General features: G+C 31.7%; 1 protein-coding gene across 1 annotated transcript; it reads right to left on the reverse strand.

Annotated features, from left to right (window-relative positions):
• Window positions 1-1478: 1478 nt before the first annotated feature.
• LOC127709714 (uncharacterized) lies at window positions 1479-17128 on the reverse strand. The gene is made up of 11 exons (XM_052215376.1): window positions 16970-17128; window positions 14946-14984; window positions 13944-14078; window positions 11688-11780; window positions 11150-11512; window positions 9963-10121; window positions 9375-9467; window positions 7686-7865; window positions 6967-7092; window positions 4501-4587; window positions 1479-2682 (listed from the first exon to the last, which is right to left on the reverse strand). Exons 1-11 carry the CDS (start codon window positions 17040-17042, stop codon window positions 2438-2440), a joined length of 1593 nt encoding a protein of 530 aa, XP_052071336.1. The 5' UTR covers window positions 17043-17128; the 3' UTR covers window positions 1479-2437.
• Between the last annotated feature and the right edge of the window lie 1862 nt (window positions 17129-18990).

Genomic DNA, 18990 nt, shown 5'->3' on the forward strand with positions numbered 1-18990 from the left:
TCCTTGTCCGGCTTTGGCTATACTTTTTGTCATTTTTCGTTTATAGGATCTTCATTGTTTAATAAATTTAGGATTTTCATCTAATGCAGAAAAAATGGTAGGGTTAGTTTTAATGTTAGTCTTTTTTGTAGTAATTGTTTGTTGACACGAATAGTTGACTAGAATATGAATATGATACAACGAGATTCCTGTTGAAGTAGACAGTTTGTCTATATAAGAATGTTGAAAAATGTAATCAGGTCCGGATGTTATGGAGAAATTCATCTCATAGCTCTTAACAGTAGAGTGTCGTGCTATTTGTACTTACGGTCAAGGTACAGTAAATGGGCTATGAACCAAATTTTGGTAAATATTGCATTCAACTTTAGCTAGTGAAACTTTAACTGAAAATCGAAAAATTAGTGCATTGATCTCTTTTATTTTCTGTAATTCTACTGAATGAATGTTTTCAAAACAGGTGAGCATGTGTACAGATAGCACATAAATCGGTGAAAAACGTTCCTAAATTTATCTTGAAGTAATAAAATCTCCAAAAAAAATTGATATGTTGTTGATGGATAAAGGAGAAGGTTCATACCACGAAAATAACCAATTCTAAATATCAAATCAATGATATGTTTTCGTCTGATTAATATAAAATAATCATAGAGTAACCGACTTCGTTTTTGTGTATTAACTTATCTGTTACCTAGTAGGTTTTGAAAACGTCAAACATCGAATTTTAACAGCTGATAACGCGATGACGTTACGCTTATTTCGACGTTTTGTGGGAAATAAAAGAGATAAATGCATTTTTTTTCGATTTTTAGTTAAAGTTCAACGAGCCAAATATGTATGCACAAATTAATAAATCGTTGACATTTCCTATTTACTGTCCCTTGACATTTTGAGAACATTCTTATAACATTTTAAAGGATCGTTACTGACCGGTTGAAAATCTGAATTTTCTTCCTGTACCAAAATACATTTTTTCCAGCATCTATCCAAATCTCACGTCCTTCAATTGTTTCGACCATCTTTTCATCCTTGATATGCATTCAATATTTGACACTGGACATAAAGGAAACAACATATCAATCAAGAATTTTCAATTTAAAACGATGGCATAGTACCTCGTAGTGCTTCTATTGAAACTGTGGGGGAAATTTTTGTACTTTGACGTAACAGCATCTAATGTTTAATGGTACTCTAGACAAATCTTAAATATTGTTCTAATACTTTTTATAGAATCTTCGTACTATGTCTATATCCATTATTCACATGGTATTGTGTAAACAATTTAGTTACGTCGTACCGTACAGTATAAAGTTTATTCAGATGGAGTGTTTTGGCGTATTAAATCTGTGATTAAAGAACTAATTATCTTTGTAGGAATTCATACTCGTAATGTCATGAAATGGGCTTAGACGTGCATAAATGTTTTGGTTTCCAGGATGCTCATCAAATACAACAGTGAAAATGTCGTTAACGTTTGAGGATAAGAAATTGAATATTTATTGCAAACAAACAAAGAAATAGCAATACAAAGTAAAATGTACAAACAAAATATATAATGAAAAAATCCATGCAAGTTGAAAAGGAAAATTTTAAACAAATCTGCCAGTCTGTATTTCCCAGTTTAATGCCTGCTTTTAAAAGAAATAAGTGCTAGATAATTGAAGATAATGCAATTATCAAAATAAATTATCCTTAGGAAATCATACATATTCATATCAATTTCCATAGATGATAAAATTGTAAAACTCATTATCTTGAATTATTAAAAATATTAGCAACTGCCTTATTTTAGTCTCCAAAATCACTACAATAGCTTTTCTTAAACTTAAGGTCCTTTTTCTTGTTTCTTTTACGGATGGGAGAAATTATATTCAAATTCATTAATGTTATTAGTTTTCAAAAATGTACAAAAACTGGGTATTTGGGTTTTTTCATTTAAAAAATTTACTTGATATTACTGAAGATTTTACAATTTTATTTTGTGTTTAAACGGATGTATTTATTCAAAAATTAACATTCATCAATTAGCACCCAGTATTTACTTCAAAGATTTGGTTCAGCAAAGATAAATGATACAAGCAATACATGTATTCTCCTTCAGTATTTGATATTTTTGTGTTATTTTGAGATAGATTTCATTGTAATATCATCTTCTCCTAGACTGAGTCACGATAGGACCAAAATTATAATAAACTGAAATATTATTCTCTAAATTTACGATTTCAGTCATCTTTCCAAAATATATCAAAACTAAAATTAAAAATTACTACCATATAATTCTGGAGTTGTAAACAAAGTGTTTAATATGTAACGTATTTTTTCAAATTATACTGAAGCAAAACCGATATACTCATTTGTTGTTGGCATGTTTCACTGTATTGTAATTCATTCCTTTGCAACATTGAGAAAAACATGAATGTGTGATTAAAGACAGGAACTCTCATTTTGCATAATCTATTTCACTTTCAAAGATGTAAGATGATTTGAATATTCTGTACTGAGCAGGTGACATCTTGAAGCATCCGAGTTTAATGTTGTAATGTTGACCAAATGCTGAAGCGGAAGCACCAACACATCCAGACACGTCTTTGCTTTCGACCTTGAATTCAGTCAGCTGAACACAAACCTTAACAGATGTGCCTTTGATGTTAATGGTTGTACACATGTTTGGTGGTGGACTCTTTACTAAAACAAATAAAATAAAATTGAGAAATAAATGTGTTTGATTATAAATAAATCCGATAAATCTAACAAAGACTTTTTTAACATAGATAAGTGTTGTTATTTCGTAGATAAGGTCATTTATAAATCTTGTAATTAAATTATTCTATATAAGTATCCTTGTATTCACAAAATTATAACAATGCATCATAATCCTCTAAGTCACTTTCCATAGCATTTGCATTTCTATACTAAACTTCTTTTGATACAAAAGACAAAACTTAAATTCGAGACATCAAATATGCATGTTACTCAATTGATATCACATAATCGAACTTTGGCTCCATCATCTAAGCAAACGGCAAAGTAATTAATAATTATAAAAAGACAGACAGAAAGACGGATTGTTTACATATTCTAAATTATAATATATATAAATATGCGATTGTAACGCAATAACACGTAGTTAAATACGGATTAATTGTTAAAGCAGAATAACTACCGTGAAGCACCATAAAATGATCAAGCATGGTGATCAACACTACTATATTATTCAAGGTTGTTAGATAAGTTATATGTGACATGAATAAAATTATTTAATGATCATAATTCTTGTATAGGGTCTTGTCCAGTTATACTGCTGTCGAAAGTTACTTAAGAAATTCAAAGTCCTGTTATATTTTGGATCATACATATTCTAGTAGTCATCTAAGGTACGGATGGTTTGAAATATTGAAAAGATACGATTTTATATCATTTAAATTTGATGAATATGACTCAACTGTATCATTATTTTACTTTTTAAACTGAAGTGAAATTCAATAATAGATATTCATTTCAACATTTCATTAGAAAATTACATAAAAAACTGTTGCTGTTTTTTTTGCATGCGTTTATACGCTTTGTATATTTTCAATCGAGTTCACACATGTACCTATTGAAATCTTTGGATAGAAGTGTCAATATAGACAGCTCATATAGTTACAGCGCTATTGATACGAATGCAAACAAGGTGGCAGTTTAAACGTTATTCCACCAAAATTTGTATTAGATAGGGAAGTTTTCGAACCTCACCTTTCGCCACACAAGTATATGATAAAACATCACGCAAAATAACTTTGGATGTTCTGTTAAGTCGTGTTTTTTTCAGAACTGGTCGGAAGGTTACCTGCATGTGACAGATAATTAATATTTTCAGTTTATCTGAAGCCACTCATGGAATTTTAAAATTCCTGTTTACTGGGTTTTTTTCATTGATAAGCTTATTACCATAGGTCATCGAACATCCCTAAAAAAGTTTTACTGACGCCTTCACAAGTTGGTTCACTGTTTAGGAATATCTTTATCGCATATGGCCCCATTGTGTTTCAATTGTCGTAACCACAATCCCGCCCTCCTTTCCTCGATTATGACATTAGTGTACGATATGAGACTGATCAGCGGATTTATATTTGAATGAACAACACGATAGGTGCCACATGTGGAGCAGAAACAACTTAACCTTCGGGAACACCGGTTCACCCCCGGTTTTGTACGGCTTTGTGTTGCTCAATATTTAGTTTTCTATAAAGTGTTTTGTTCGTCTTTTCGTTGGATTTTGTCGTCGCGCTGTTAGTTTGTCCTTCTGTCTCTTTTTCATCGAAGAATAGTGTTGTTGAGCACTTTCAACAACTGCAAATATGAAACACCCAATCTTAATCGCTTAAGAGGGAATCTCGTAACTAAGAAAATCATATAACTGAATAAGCTGTATTAGTCTTTTTGACAATCCTTAAAAATATCGAAAACTAGATAATTCAAAACAAATTGACACCAACTATTTACATCAAAATACATTTGTACCTTCGAATTCCTTGGTAAAATAAACTTTTCCGTCAACTTGGAGTTTAACGTCGATTTCCAAGCCTTTGTAAATCAGATTAATACACACTGAAAAGAAAGAGAAGCATGAAAGTATCGCAGATATGTGTCTTTACATCGAATTAACTCAATAATTTTGTAAGGAAGTGAAAACTGCTTACAAAATTTGTTACGTCACTTGTTTTCTTCGCGTTTGAAATTTACAAAGTCTTCACAGTAAATATGATTTAAAAATGAATATAAGTAGAATGATTAGGATAATTAATTAAAGTCATTTCCGAATACCTGTTTTGACTTTGTAAATAAACTAGCTATATTTGAATAAATTGAATAATAAACAAGAAATGATTGAATTGGATCGCTGCAATTTGAAGTAATGTTACAAACTAGGAAAAAAATTTATTACTTCCATGTACAGAAATGCATAGCTTTCGATAGCAGTAAGTTAAGATTAAACTACTTACTAAACAGATCTTTAGATTAATTATGAAATTAACATAAATAAGTATTTGTATAATCCTTGAAATAACCATAATTCAAAATTCAAAAACTAACAAGGAGTATCTGTATCCAATTATAACCCCTTTAGTGACACATCGATATTTCCTAAATAAATGAATAATTTGCATCAAGTAAAACTTTATAAAGTCATGGGTTCAGGCAGTGACTTTCTAATAGCTTCTATTCCAAGTCGAAATTCGTCGTTTACCAAAGCTTATATCTTTTTAGTTCAACCAATAATATGTCAATAATATTATAAATAAACTGCTGGCATTGACATACGTCTCGCCTGTATGTTATTTTGATAGTAAATCGCACATGGTGAAATTAAAATGGCAATTCTTTAATGTAAAATATGCAAAACATTCAAAGTCAATAAACCATAACTGAAGGTGCAGGGCATTAATGTAAGTTGAAATGAGATGTGCAAATGCTTTTACAACTGCATTCTTAATATCATTGATTCATCATAATTGGTTCCCCTTAAACTGACATTATTACACACTTTGTCGTGTTAACCATACAAACGTTCAAAAGGCAATAAACTATGACTGAGGGAGCGGGGCCAATAATTTCCCTGTAAATGAGATGTAAATGAGATGTACCAATGCTTATACAAAAGCATACAAAATATCATGGAAATAAAATGTGCTAATGCCAATACAACTACATACCAAACATCATTGACTTACCATTAGTGGTTTCTTTGAATCTGACCTTATAAAAAAACTTTAACATTTAAACTAAGCAAAAGTTATAAAGTCAATAGATCATGACTGAGGTGGAAGGGTCAAATAATCTCAATAATAGCAATGAGATGTATCACCACCAATGGTTCCCCTCAAACTGACTTATAGTTGTCTCATTGGCAATAATACCACATTTTCTTATTTTAATAGTAATCACAAACTTTAATAAATTGTTGACGCCGCCACTAAAGACAGCTTGCGTAAGTCTAATAAGAATGTGTACCAAAAGCTCACAATACTCCCTTATTGTTCATACTGAAATTGTAACAAGAATAAAACGGGATATCAAGAAGGCATTTAATCAGAAACAAATAAAATGGCTCTTCAGAAAAAAACATGCATGCCTTAGGTGTATAAATATTGTGTCAAATTTGACTGTAAAAAGTCCAATAACTCTTGAAATACAAACAAGAAAATTTTCAAAATCAAAACAAATCTCTAATTACCAATCCTAAAAATAGTTGTTAGGTTTGTAGTAATTTGATCCTAGCATACTAGAACCTGATATTTAAGATGCATTCCGTTTAATCTGACGGTCAAATTCCCATAACTTTGGACTGACATATCAAATTTCGAAAGGTCAGTTATGTTCATCGATATCAACGACTGTGTGAAGTTTTAAGTAACCTATCCAAGCAAACTCAAGTTATTGTACACTATGTGGTACATTTTGGAACAACAAACCGGAAAATTGATAAAAAAAAATCGAAACGGAGTTCCCTTCTATAAATCCCAACAACAGTGTAGTTTTTTTTAGGAAATCAATACGGGAATACTGGAGTTAGTGCGCGATATGTAAACAAAATGCATTAAATCTAACTGTTAAAGTCCCGAAACGTTCGGATGGAAGGATGGACGGAGGGATAGACGGACGAACAATGATATACCATAATACGTCCTGTTATAAACGGGCGTATACAAATGTAACGATCTATATATCCTTCAATAATGCATAATGTCTTGCATAAACCAAGTCCTAATATAAAAATGCAAAAACAGAAATGAATAAAAAAAACATCACATTGAATAAAAACAAATATGAAAATTAGAGGTGGAATACTCCTGTTTTAATTGTTTGATATGAAAGGAAACTATTATATTCCACCTAGGAACACTTGTAGTGGTTAGTTAAACAACTGTAGAATATATACTTTTCATCCTCCACCATTTCTGTTTTCCTTTAATTTTTAGCACATACCTGTCTTTGTGATTCCTTTCATCGTCACCGTCTTGCAACAGTTGCAACCATTAGCAGAACACGTGCATCCATCCCCTGTTGTATCAATAACCCCACTTTCAGATAATAGGTCGCTAAGGGAATGATCTATTCAGGAAAGAAATAAGATCCTTAGTACTAGTAAATTTTAACCACAATGGCCTCCGAAACAGAAACTCTAATCATGTCATACCCTTTTGAGTGCTTATATGATAATATTGTTATTGTTCAAACTTAAATTTTAGTTGCTTACATGTGTGTTTGCAAATCGTTTAAGTTCTGAAGTCTTCTTAGTCTTTTATATATCATCAATCAGATTCTTCAGATTTTATTTGCATGATGCACAGCCTCTTTGGAACTTTCCTAGTGTCTCTTCATGCTAGTTAGTATATTGAAAAGACACCAGACCATATTCATACCTAGCATGTATCGATTGCAAACGATTCAAGTTGATTTTTACATGTTTCCATTGACGAAGTGTCGTTGAAAAAAAGATCGTTCTAGATTAGAAATATTAGCAACAATGTAATTGTAATCGACTCAAAACATCTTTAATCTTACGCGAGCACCCTAAAATAACTCTTGAACCCGGCCATTTTTTCTAAACACACTGAGTGTAATCTCAAGATTCAAGACATGCCAGCTCTTTGATAGTTTTGATAAATATTTAAATATTAAAGAAACGGTTTTTATTTTCATACCTGAAGGAGGAATTTTGAAGCATCCAAGTTGGAACTTGTATTCTCGCTTGATCTTTGCGCTAAGATCCAGACACCCAGACATGCCACTACTGCTCACTTTCAAGTTCGTGAATTCAATACAAGCTTTGACTTCCATTCCATGCAAGGGAATATTGATACAAACAGGTGATGGATTCTTTGCTGAAAAGCAAATTTTGATTTGAAAAAAAAACAGCAGCAGTACAGATTGAGAATACAATGCAGTGGGCGTTCCTTCAATATCAAAATAACCTTGTTTAAAGATGCATGCAAAGCCAGAGAAGCTTTCCCCGTGGAGATACCAGGCCAGGTCAGGTCTCGTTCCTTTTTGATTCGATCAGATCTTGTTTTTACCTTGATTTCTATGTTCCGATTGGAAAAATATTATGAATTTAAACATCGCTAAAGTATTGTTGCTTCTAATTTATATAAGGTTGTTGGTCCATGTTGAATTTTGTTTCAATTGACACACTATCAGCAAGGTGCACAAGTTTATACTCCAGTCTTCCACAGTTCCTAATAATTGGAGCTTATAAAGAATTGGTGTTGACTGTCCCCTTCCCTCTGTACATGGCCCGTTGTGTTTGCTTATAGCTACCAACAAAGGAAAACTTAACGGTCACTTTTTCTAAATCCAAAACAAGATAATTCAAATCATATATACAAAAGTTTGAATTAAGCAGCAAACATTGCTACAGTGCCTGACAATATTTTGTGAGGTAGACGAATATGGACTTAAAATGATCAAATTGACTTTTAATGTTAAAAAATAGGCAGATCAGTCAAAGTTTGACTTCATTTGATCACTACTTTCGTGTGGGTTGAATTTGAACGATAACAGTAAAATAAGACTCAAAAATACTTTTTTTCTGAGGAGTGCTTGTACAATTCTCTGTATTATGAAAAGAACTAGCAAATCAAATTACTGTACACATCAAAAATGCAAAATAACCTGAATCAGATAACATGTTTTCCGTTTTGAAGATAAAATTATATTCTAAAGGTTAGATTTTTCAGAATAGAAATTTTAAACAGAATTAAATTATGACATTTTAAGTTTTAGCATATTTGTATCGATTATCATTGAGTAAATATTTTCGACTTATACATTGTTGTAGATTTAGCACAGAAGGAGGACAGAAAAGACAAAATCATAACGATAACATTTATTTATGGACATACAAATGGAATTTTATTATTTCTTAAATTTTTTTGAACTTCAGAGTTGTCATCCCTGTTTTTGTTAACAATAATTGTTACATGATTAAATTTCACACTGACATAATACACGCAGGAACAACAGATAAACAGGTAAAAGTGAAATAATATTAAAGCGTTAATATATCAACAATTACTACACAGATGCATATCATTCAGTTGTATTGTCATAAAGTGCATTTAAGCGAACCGTTGAATACCAAACATCGAATTCCTTCACATTATCTTTTCAACCCTACTAAAGCAAATAGAAATTATGAACACGAAGTTCTCGAAAACAATAAGAAAATCAATAAAAAAGAAAAATCAATAAAGAGTAAATCAATAATCGTAATATTTTTACAACATTTGCACATACGGATTTTGTACTCTTTCATAGGTAACACCTTCTCATATGTCTTTTACTTTTCGAATAAAAAGTATATGCAAATTATTAATAGCATTATATCTCACCTTCAACTTTTTGATGAAGGATTACCTTTCCGTCAATCGAAAGCTGGAGTTCAAATCCCAGACCCTGCTGGTCAAATACAAGGTTGACACATACTAAAGAGAGAACAAGATTATCAATAATTGTATATAAGTTCAAAAGTAATGATATTATATCTTAGTCACTTCCTTGTGTGGAAGATTTTCGATAATTGTAATTTTCATACGCATTACATTTTGCAAAATTTAGTATTCAAACGTTAGTCGTTTGAAATGAAGATGTAGTTTGATCTTATCGGATCTTATAATTTTTTCCTTCCTCAGGAAACTGTGTAAGTTTTTTTTTTTGTTCGCGCATGTGTATTTGGTTTTGGAATGTTTATATTTCTATAATCGTCAGTAAATCTTCAAAAAACCCTTTTTTGTTTCTTATAAGATTATATGCTTGAAGTTCAAATATATTTTTCTAATCCTTAGTTTTTTCGACTACTATCTTGAACTGAATTTTTGTATTGATTCTGACGTCTAAGTACTAAAAACTGTTTGCTCACTTATTTAAGCTTTTTAATATTTAGAGTTTGTTTATACTGCTAAGGGGAAAATATTAGGTACCTTGTTTTGTCAATGAAAGGAATTTCAGGGACACCGTTTTGCAACAATTACAAGTTTCCCCGGTGCAATGGCATCCATCTTCTGTGGCTACTATTTCATCACCAAAAGATATTTCGTCACCAATAGGTATTTTTTCTGCTGGCTGATCCTTTGGTAAAACTTTAAAAAAAAAAATTATGAATCAATACATATGTAAAGGCCTTTCGATCTGTTAGAGATAAAGTTCAAGGACTAAGTATTTCATGAAATAACACATCAACCATGGTTTTTTTTTCCTACTTGTTGTTACACGATCCTAAATTCTATCTGATACCGTTTTAAAAAAATTTGTACATGGATATTCCTTTTTTTTTCTTTTTTATGCACACTGAATATAAGACTTGTGCAAAAAGAAAACAGAGAAAAAAATACGTACTATTTAGTTTTCCGTAGATAACATAACTAAGGTTTCAAATGATGTTTCAAGTTGTCATTTTATGTATCTATTAAATAAATGAATTTGAACAAACCTAAACCATAGGATACATCCACCAACAATGATATAGTGACACAAAGAACAGCCAAGTTCTTCATCGTTCGACCTATACCTTTAACTGAGTTTGCTAACTCTGTTCCCAGACTTTATATTAAATAAATGCTCTTAAAAAGGAAATCCCTATACTTCCTTAGTCAATTGCAGTATGGTGCAAATAGGAAGTTATCACATATTGTATGTCTTATTATAGTCCATTTAATGACTAATGTCCTGTTGTTTATCAAAAACATCTGCATACGTGATAATGTAGAACAAGGAAACATTTCTGATAAAAGTTGTTTGACTGTTTAAAAAGTCATTTCTGAAATTTATCTGTTAGTTTAAACTTAAATGAAATTTGGACTTAGGTATTTACTAAAAATGAAATTGTTTTATAGATAGATTGAATAAAAGGAGATGCTATATAAACTTTAATTTAACAAGAACATATTTGTAAATGACAAACTGTCGTCGAAATTGCATATTTGAAATTGCAATACGTTTGGACAATCAGTGAATAAAAATCTGATATCAACAAAAGTGTCCTTTCATCGCAAAATCTTCCAAGCCTTTCCAACCCTCTCCTTAAATCAAATGGCCCTCCACTAAGAAGTTATCACATTTTTATGATATTGTAAATAAAACAATGAATGTGCATGTATATATTACTAACTGTTGAAATCAGACTTTCTTTCATATAACTTCTTGTTCCATTCATCATTATTCTGCAAAAAAATACTGTTGGGAAAATCCCTATTCTCAGTTTTCGATCCATCTGGCTGGACGATACCTGGTAGCAAATATTCAACTCCTTGCTGGTGAATCATATTCAATTCGTATTCAGAGAATGGAATTTTGAAGCAGCCCAACTTTAACTTTACCACTTTGATGAAAACAAAGTGTACAGTAAGCTCAGAACATCCAGATAAGCCATCCTTCCCAACATGAACTTCGGAAAACTCTATACATATACTTGCAAGTTTCTTTAGCTTCTTCACGAGAGGAACTTTGAGGCAGATCGGTGGTGGATTTTGGACTGTTTAAAGTAAAAATAAAACATTAATATAAATTCATAGGAAAAAAAGTTGTTACATTAGTATTATGGTTTCGGTCAATTTTTTATTTTTTCTAAAATAGTTATACTACATAAGCTTGATAGATCCTATAAATAATCTAAGACAGATAGATACATAAACGATTGATAGACTTACCTGACACCTCTTTCTTTAGTATTGGTTTTCCATCCAAAGTGACGGTCAAAAGAAATCCAATCTCTTTCTTCAGATACTTAACGTTGATACAAACTGAAATGAATTACAGGAGAATTATTGTGAAATTGTAAAAATAGACACATGGCACTCATTTCAGTAAGCACGGCAAGTATTTCTTTTACTGGAAGATCTTCATAATATTCGTTCTAGACCAATTTTTTTGTGAAGCCAAATATATAACACATTTATATGATAAAAGCTAAAGGAACTAACTGAACAACCAAAATATCAATTGATAAATATATCTTCCTAAAGGAGTTGCAACTTAAATTACAATTACATTATCTATAAGTTGGAAATTTACAGACAAAATGTAAAATCATTCATGTCTACTAAATCACCAGCTACTGGGCGGATGGTATTTCATAGGTCTTAAAGTATGTACCGCACTAAAAAATTGGAGAGCTAAAAAATGTGGAGAACCAACAAATATAACACAATAAAGAAATTTATATATATTGCACGATCTTGTCTCCAAAGTCAGAAACAAATCTTCCGGAGCTACATGTACAACTTTATGTTGCTTTTTTTTCCTTTTAGAGAAGTTGGTCTTAATTTCAGATCTGTGATACGCTCTGTTTAATTTATTCACAACCCTTCAAGACTCAGGGGGGATTAAGAACTTATAATATTTTGTAGACATTGGTCCATTATAATTGAATACTGCAAATTCGCCGTTAGATCCCTTTATTTCTCGTTTTCGTGCCGTTTGTTTGCTATCTTATATTCATGACCTCACATTTCTTCTATATGTTTACTGAGAGAAGGGAAACTTTATACATAAACTAAGGTTTCAACTCCCTCAGGCAAAGTTGACCTCAGATGGATTCGGCTAATTTTTTTTTTTTTGTGGTCCTTTTGGTTATATAGCTCTTCTGATCAATTGTTTCGTTACTTATACATCCTTGGCTTTCAAATATTCGTCTTTGAGCGTTCCTGATGAGGACAAATCCAGAAAAGCGCTTCAGACGCATGCAAATTTATTACGTGCTGTTTTCATTTTTTTATGCATAATCTGCGAACTGGAAATGCACAAATAAAATGTATCATTTAAATCGTTGTAGAACGGTACCAACTCAGTGGTAATAATTATGATCTTGGTGGAAAACTTTTATCAGGTAAGCTTAAGGCATTCAAAGCAATTTTCAAAATAATATGTACAATCTTAAATATTTTTTTTCAAATTTTCTTCTACAATAGTATTCAGGTCTGCATGATAATTCAATTAATTGGATATGTGCGTACAAATCATTTAATAAAAATTCTACGAATTAGGTCGACTGGGATGAATGGAGAAAATCGGCTGCCTCTTAAAAAAGGGGATTCAACCCTCCCCTAACATAGGACAGTGGTGTAAGAGCATCTAATCGGAAAAACTGCAAATAATTATAAAATCAAAGATATTGCTAAGTCCTTTGTTTCATATATATTCAGGATAACATAAATAGGTTGGCAATATATAAATAATTGATAAGGGTGAAAAGTGAGTGGCCCGAGATGCAGCATATGTTGTTTAATGCCAATCAACAGCAAGTGCATTGTAGGGGGTGTCATAATTTTTGCCTTATTAAAGGTAAACAAAAACAAATCCTTCAAAGATTAGTTTTACGAAATGGCAATATCCATAGATGCCCAGGAAGTAACATATCGGGTCACATAGGTCTCCGAAAAATATTATTTATTGTTTATTTATTATTGATTTTGAAGATATACACAGATTTTTGTTTTGTGTAATTGAGATGGCAGATTTATTTTTCATGTTTTTGTTTTTGTTTTATACAACAATTTTTTCACAATGGAAAAGATTTTTCTACGTTCCTAAAAAGTCTTTTTTATAAATTGCTCTTGTGCCATTAATGTGTTGGTGCAACGTAAAGCAGACAAATTGATGTGATTATTAATGTCAGGCAAAAGTCCAGGACTCCGTAATTGTTTATTAACCGTAACTGTCCAAAGGGCTCATATATTATAAGCTTTGGATTTTCAAATATTTTGGCCTCGAGCATCACTGAAGAGACATTGATTGTCGAAATGCGCATCCAGTGCGGAAACATTGGTACCGTTTATGTTATTACAGACACCCGGTAAAGTAATCATCTGCATCATTGTATGTGTAAATGTGATCCATCCCCTTGCTAATTCCTGGGACATAATATATTGATATTATTTAGTATAATAGTCCCAGCTAATTCTTACCTTCTTTCTTTATATGTAATTTTGCAATGGACAATGTCTGACAACATCCACATGAAGCATTCACACAACGACAAGTGCCTGTAACAGGTCTGGGCTCAAATTGCAACACATTAAATGTGTGGTCTTTCAAATTTTCTACAAATGAAGAGTTTTAAGTATACACGTATTTTAAACACAAGAAACACGGTATTTGTTCAATATTCACTATCAACACTATTGAGAAGACCAAATAGTTGGTAAACCGTTTAAAATTTTTCCATTTAGTCCTCCTATCAAAAGGAAACGGAAGAATGCAACCACGTCCATATTTGATTATAAAGGCATATCTTGACTAATTGTGATCCTTCTCACTGCTACTATTCTTTTTTTTGTCAGAAAATATAACAATCTTCCATCGTTCTTGTGTAAAAACTTAATTTGCTTTAATTTTTGCATTAAAAACAGGCAAAAAAAATGTTGACTGTGAATTTTCTGTTTGTAAAAATGAGTTTTGCTTCACGCATCACAAAAAAATTGCGAATGAATCTCTTGCAGATTGTTGACAAATCGTTTCCATAAGAGAGCACTTTTAACAGAAGATTGGTTATCTTTTGTCCTTCTTCTTTACAAAAGGTGGCATGTAATTTGCTCTCCTATCGCTTAAAATGTACAAGATATACGTTCATTTTTATGAATACAGGGAACATAAATTAATATAGCGTTAAAGAAAATAATGTGATAATTATGAGATAATGTATCGAGCTTACAATATCGGACGTACAGGTAGATTTACCTATAATATTTGATATCGATAAAACCACGTGCTTCAAAATGGGAACCGATTACAATATCAACATTCCTATATCAGTCGGCAACGTGGTATAATTTAGCCAATGGTGCGTTATATAAAATGAAGACATACTGTAAATTTTTCGACCAAAAGCCATAAAAGTTATCTCCTAATAGGTTTATTGTGTTAACAGAAGTTGTTACGTTTTCATGACTTGCTCGAAATTTACTTACCCGGTAAAACACTGTCCAAGGTACTTTCCGAGGCATTCCCTTCAAATTTAAAAAAAAAGTTGTATTAATAAAACTAAACAATTTCAAAAGTCATATATTGTTTATGAAATGCTATAACCACAAATATATATTGACCTTTATTTGTGTGATAGCAACTTTTAGATCTTCTACACAGTGTTCTTGGTTCATGAGTCTAATATTTTTTTTTCTTTTTGTCTCGTAATACATTATATATTAGCACAAATATTGACAACTCTGCGACAGACAATCTTCGTCCGATAGTCTAGGGTTATACAGGGTCTTATAGTTATCCCAACTATGTTTGATCTATTGCAAAATGTGTGTCCTCCCTTCAGTGGGATTTGAACCCATTACACTGTTTCTTCGTTACTGCACTGTGTCCAACCATGGAAGTATTATATTGATATGTCAATATAATACTTCCATGATCCAACTAAGCCACTCTGTCAATTATACAATATATATAAAATCATAGCTTTCGTTATTTGAAAGGAGCCGTTCCTCATCTGGTTCATCTAGGGTTGTATATATATTATTTTCGGAACAACATGTAGGCAACATTTTTTTCTAATAGCTTTTGACGGACAACATGTGTTTATTTATCATTTTTGACAAATAAACGAAGTTTCAAAACTAATATGAAAAACAAACAAAAAAATAAAAGCAAATCCATTAACTAATCATATCTTACGCAATTTTGTCTCGTCTGCCACGAAAATTGCGGAAGCGAGACATAGCGATTATTATTTTAATAGATAAAGTTTTATACAATGTCATCAATAATTTTGTCACGCAATTTCACGAAACTTGGACAGAAGCTTTTTATGATTAAGAACTAACAACGAAGCAAAATTTGTAAAATATATTTTTTGTCTTTTTCCGCATTTTACGGACTTCAATTTGTTTTGCAGTTAACAGTTACTTTCAATCTGTTGTTAATTTAGACACTTGATATAACTTTGTCAAACATTCACTGAATGTTACGAAACTTAAATTGAAACTTCTTTAGCCGGTAGCTGGGGTGTCTAAATGTTCCACGATGGATTAATCTTAAACTTCTGGATCAATTTACTTTCACATTTCAATATAAAAACTGGGGGTCACGAATTTTGTTTTTTCGTTAAAATACATTGAAATCAACGAAATCTCAGTTATTTTATATGGGTTATACATGTATAGGGAAAACCTAGTTTTTCCTTATTGATGAAACATTAAACGATAGAATTAGTTAAAATTCAATGAGATAATTCCTTTTCATAAATACTTCCGAACCGAAATATTGAATAAAAATAGGGGGTCACGGACCTTATTTTCTTGACCCCCCCCCCCCCTCAAAAAAAAAAAAAAAAAAACCAAATTCAGTGTCCTAACAAATAAATTAAGTATATTTTTCTGCCTTTGATTTCAAAAGGATTTTTTTCTGAAAGTTTTAAATACACTTAACGACACTACATTTTTTGATAGTTTAATCTTTAAATTTCAAGTTTTATATGTTTCTGTTGTAAATTGAATGATACTTGGTCAAATATTTATAAAACAAAAAGTATTTTTGCAACATGCCCCTGAGGGATGGTCAGAAAAGACACCGACATAGCATTTTCCCGTTTTCAACTGATAGTTGTACATTGTTTTTGGCAGTCAACATTACACCATTAAACTGACGGCAGTGATCGTAGGCGAGACCCACGGTTCTGCTGTGACAGCAGCAAATACAGACGAGACCCAGGTTTCCGCAGAACCATTTACGATATTTTAAAATAAAACAATCATTCTTGTTAAATAATGTCCCCCAAAAAACTACGTTAAGGATAGAAATTTCTATTTGGTACTAAACTTAATGATCTGTGATATGCATTTGACTAAAGTTCAAATGTCCCCCATAATAATAATTTATCACTTTTCTTTTTGTCTCAGATCATTAAAAACCTACATGAGAGCGGACGCAAACAAGAGAGAAAACACAGCTATAAATAGCACAAAATAGTATATTATTCATTCTTTACCTTCAGCTGCACATGACGTTGACCAAACAAAGACCAGGGAAGCGAGCGAGCAGAAAACGGCAAACCCCTTCATTCTTCACATACACAGGCACACAAGTAATATCAGTTTTAAGATATTTTGAAAAGGGAAGTTCAAGAAGGTGACAGACAAAATACAATGAACATATAAGGAAGAAACATACAAAAATAGATAGCATATATTATTAAATTGGCCTTTAAATATTATTTACTTCCCGTTGAGTGACTCATTAGTGCATAGATCACGTTTAATAATGGAATTTCTGAAAATCAAACTTATCCCATATTAACGTTGCGTCAATATAAAGGCACAAAAAAAAAGAAAGGAAAAAGAAACTAAGAGGCTCTTAAGGGGCTGTGTCAACCATCTGGGTCTATGTGCATCTTCAACAATGGCCACTCCAGGCTCCAAAATTATGACTGGAAATATGATTCACGAATAAAATTCTCTTTTTTGCATATCTGTTTTGTTGTTTGTCTACAGTTTCTCAATACTACTTGTTTTGCCAAATATGCAAAAAAGGGTACAAGCTTATTATCCGTTAAGACCAATAACTCATATGAGGAGTCGACTGACAATTTCAGCTATGTAACTTATTGGTAGGTCTCGTCTTGTCGATCATGTTTGCTGTTTGAAGTTTCTCCTTTGCTACTATTTGTATTACCCAAAATGCCATAAAAAAGGGTAAAAACCCTAAGTAAGGGCAATAAAAAGGGGTTGACTAATGATTCTGAACATGCTGACTTCAAAATTTCTTTTTTACAGTAATAGGCATAATTGAAATACAAGGTCATTCAAGAGCAATAACTCCTTTAAGAAGTAAACTTTTCAATACAATTTTACTAAAAACGAAAATTGTTTGCCTAATAAGGTATTTATGGCACCGAAATTGCTAGTTCGATTTTTACTTTGTCATATATATATATAACACTATCTGAGACTGCTATAGCACATAGTAGTCTCAGTAGGTTGTAAACAAAAGTTTAAGTAATATCGATTTCGTGGTCCAGCTTAAAAACTCACATTTATTGCTCTTTGTAAACACTTATAAATATTTTTTTCTGCAGACATCATTTATTCAAGGTTAATGATTGCTCCCTGTGTGTCAATAAAAGCATCCGAGCTCACCCATGAGCCCTAACATTAGGTCTGGTGTTTCGGTCGTGTTTAAGGAAAGAATATCTCAGAGTTCGGCTTCATCAGTCATAAGAAGTTTTGTGTGTTTGTGTTTCTCATATATTAATTATTTTAAGGTTTATAGTCAACAATTGTAAGTTCTCGCTTCTTTATTAGCAATAATAGGTTTCCTCTGAAACAGATTTGTGCAGCTAGGAATTGGTGAAATTAGGCCCCAGTGTTTTGGTAATCATTGTTTTTAGGTTTTTTCCCCGTTGTTTATGTTGCGAATTTAGTAAGTCATTTAGTTCTGATTAGTATAAAAACAAGGAGATGTGGTAATGAGACAACTATCCACCAAAGTTCAAATGAAGTGGATGTAAGAAATTATAGACAACCGTACGGCCTTCAACAATGAGAAAACCCAATACCGCATAGTCGGCTATAAAAGGCCCCGACATGAAAAATATGAAACAATTCAATTTAGAAAGCTAACGACATAATTTATAACAAAACATATTACGAAAAACAAATATGACAGACATGAACCAACGACTATTACTGAACTACAGGCTTCTGACTTGGGACACATAAAGAATGGGGCGGGATTAAACCCTAACCTGGGAGACTGGTGTTACATCATAACATAGTGTAAGAACAAACTATAAAGGTTTTACTCATCAGATCGATACAAAGAAGAAAAACAGCTAACAAAAACACAGACCGGACGTTTTCATTTCTAAAATACCTTCATTTTGGAAGCGTTTGTCTTTGTATTAAAACGACTGTCAAGAAAGTTACACTGACTTCATTTTGAGAAAATTGGTATGTACAATTTAGGTGGGTATGTATTGTATTAGATATATAAGGCGAAAAAATCGTGTAT

The sequence above is a fragment of the Mytilus californianus genome, unplaced genomic scaffold (genome assembly GCF_021869535.1).
Source record: "Mytilus californianus isolate M0D057914Y unplaced genomic scaffold, xbMytCali1.0.p SCAF_7, whole genome shotgun sequence".
NCBI lineage: Eukaryota > Metazoa > Mollusca > Bivalvia > Mytilida > Mytilidae > Mytilus > Mytilus californianus.

What these genes read in the sequence shown, in the direction of transcription:
- LOC127709714 (XM_052215376.1), bottom strand. Translation starts at nt 17,042, where the DNA reads ATGAAGGGGTTTGCCGTTTTCTGCTCGCTCGCTTCCCTGGTCTTTGTT. An exon ending in ACTAAAGAAAGAGGTGTCAG is followed by an intron (nt 11,513 to 11,687) that starts GTAAGTCTATCA and finishes TACTTTAAACAG; the next exon opens with TCCAAAATCCACCACCGATC. An exon ending in TTTTACCAAGGAATTCGAAG is followed by an intron (nt 2,683 to 4,500) that starts GTACAAATGTAT and finishes TATTTGTTTTAG; the next exon opens with TAAAGAGTCCACCACCAAAC.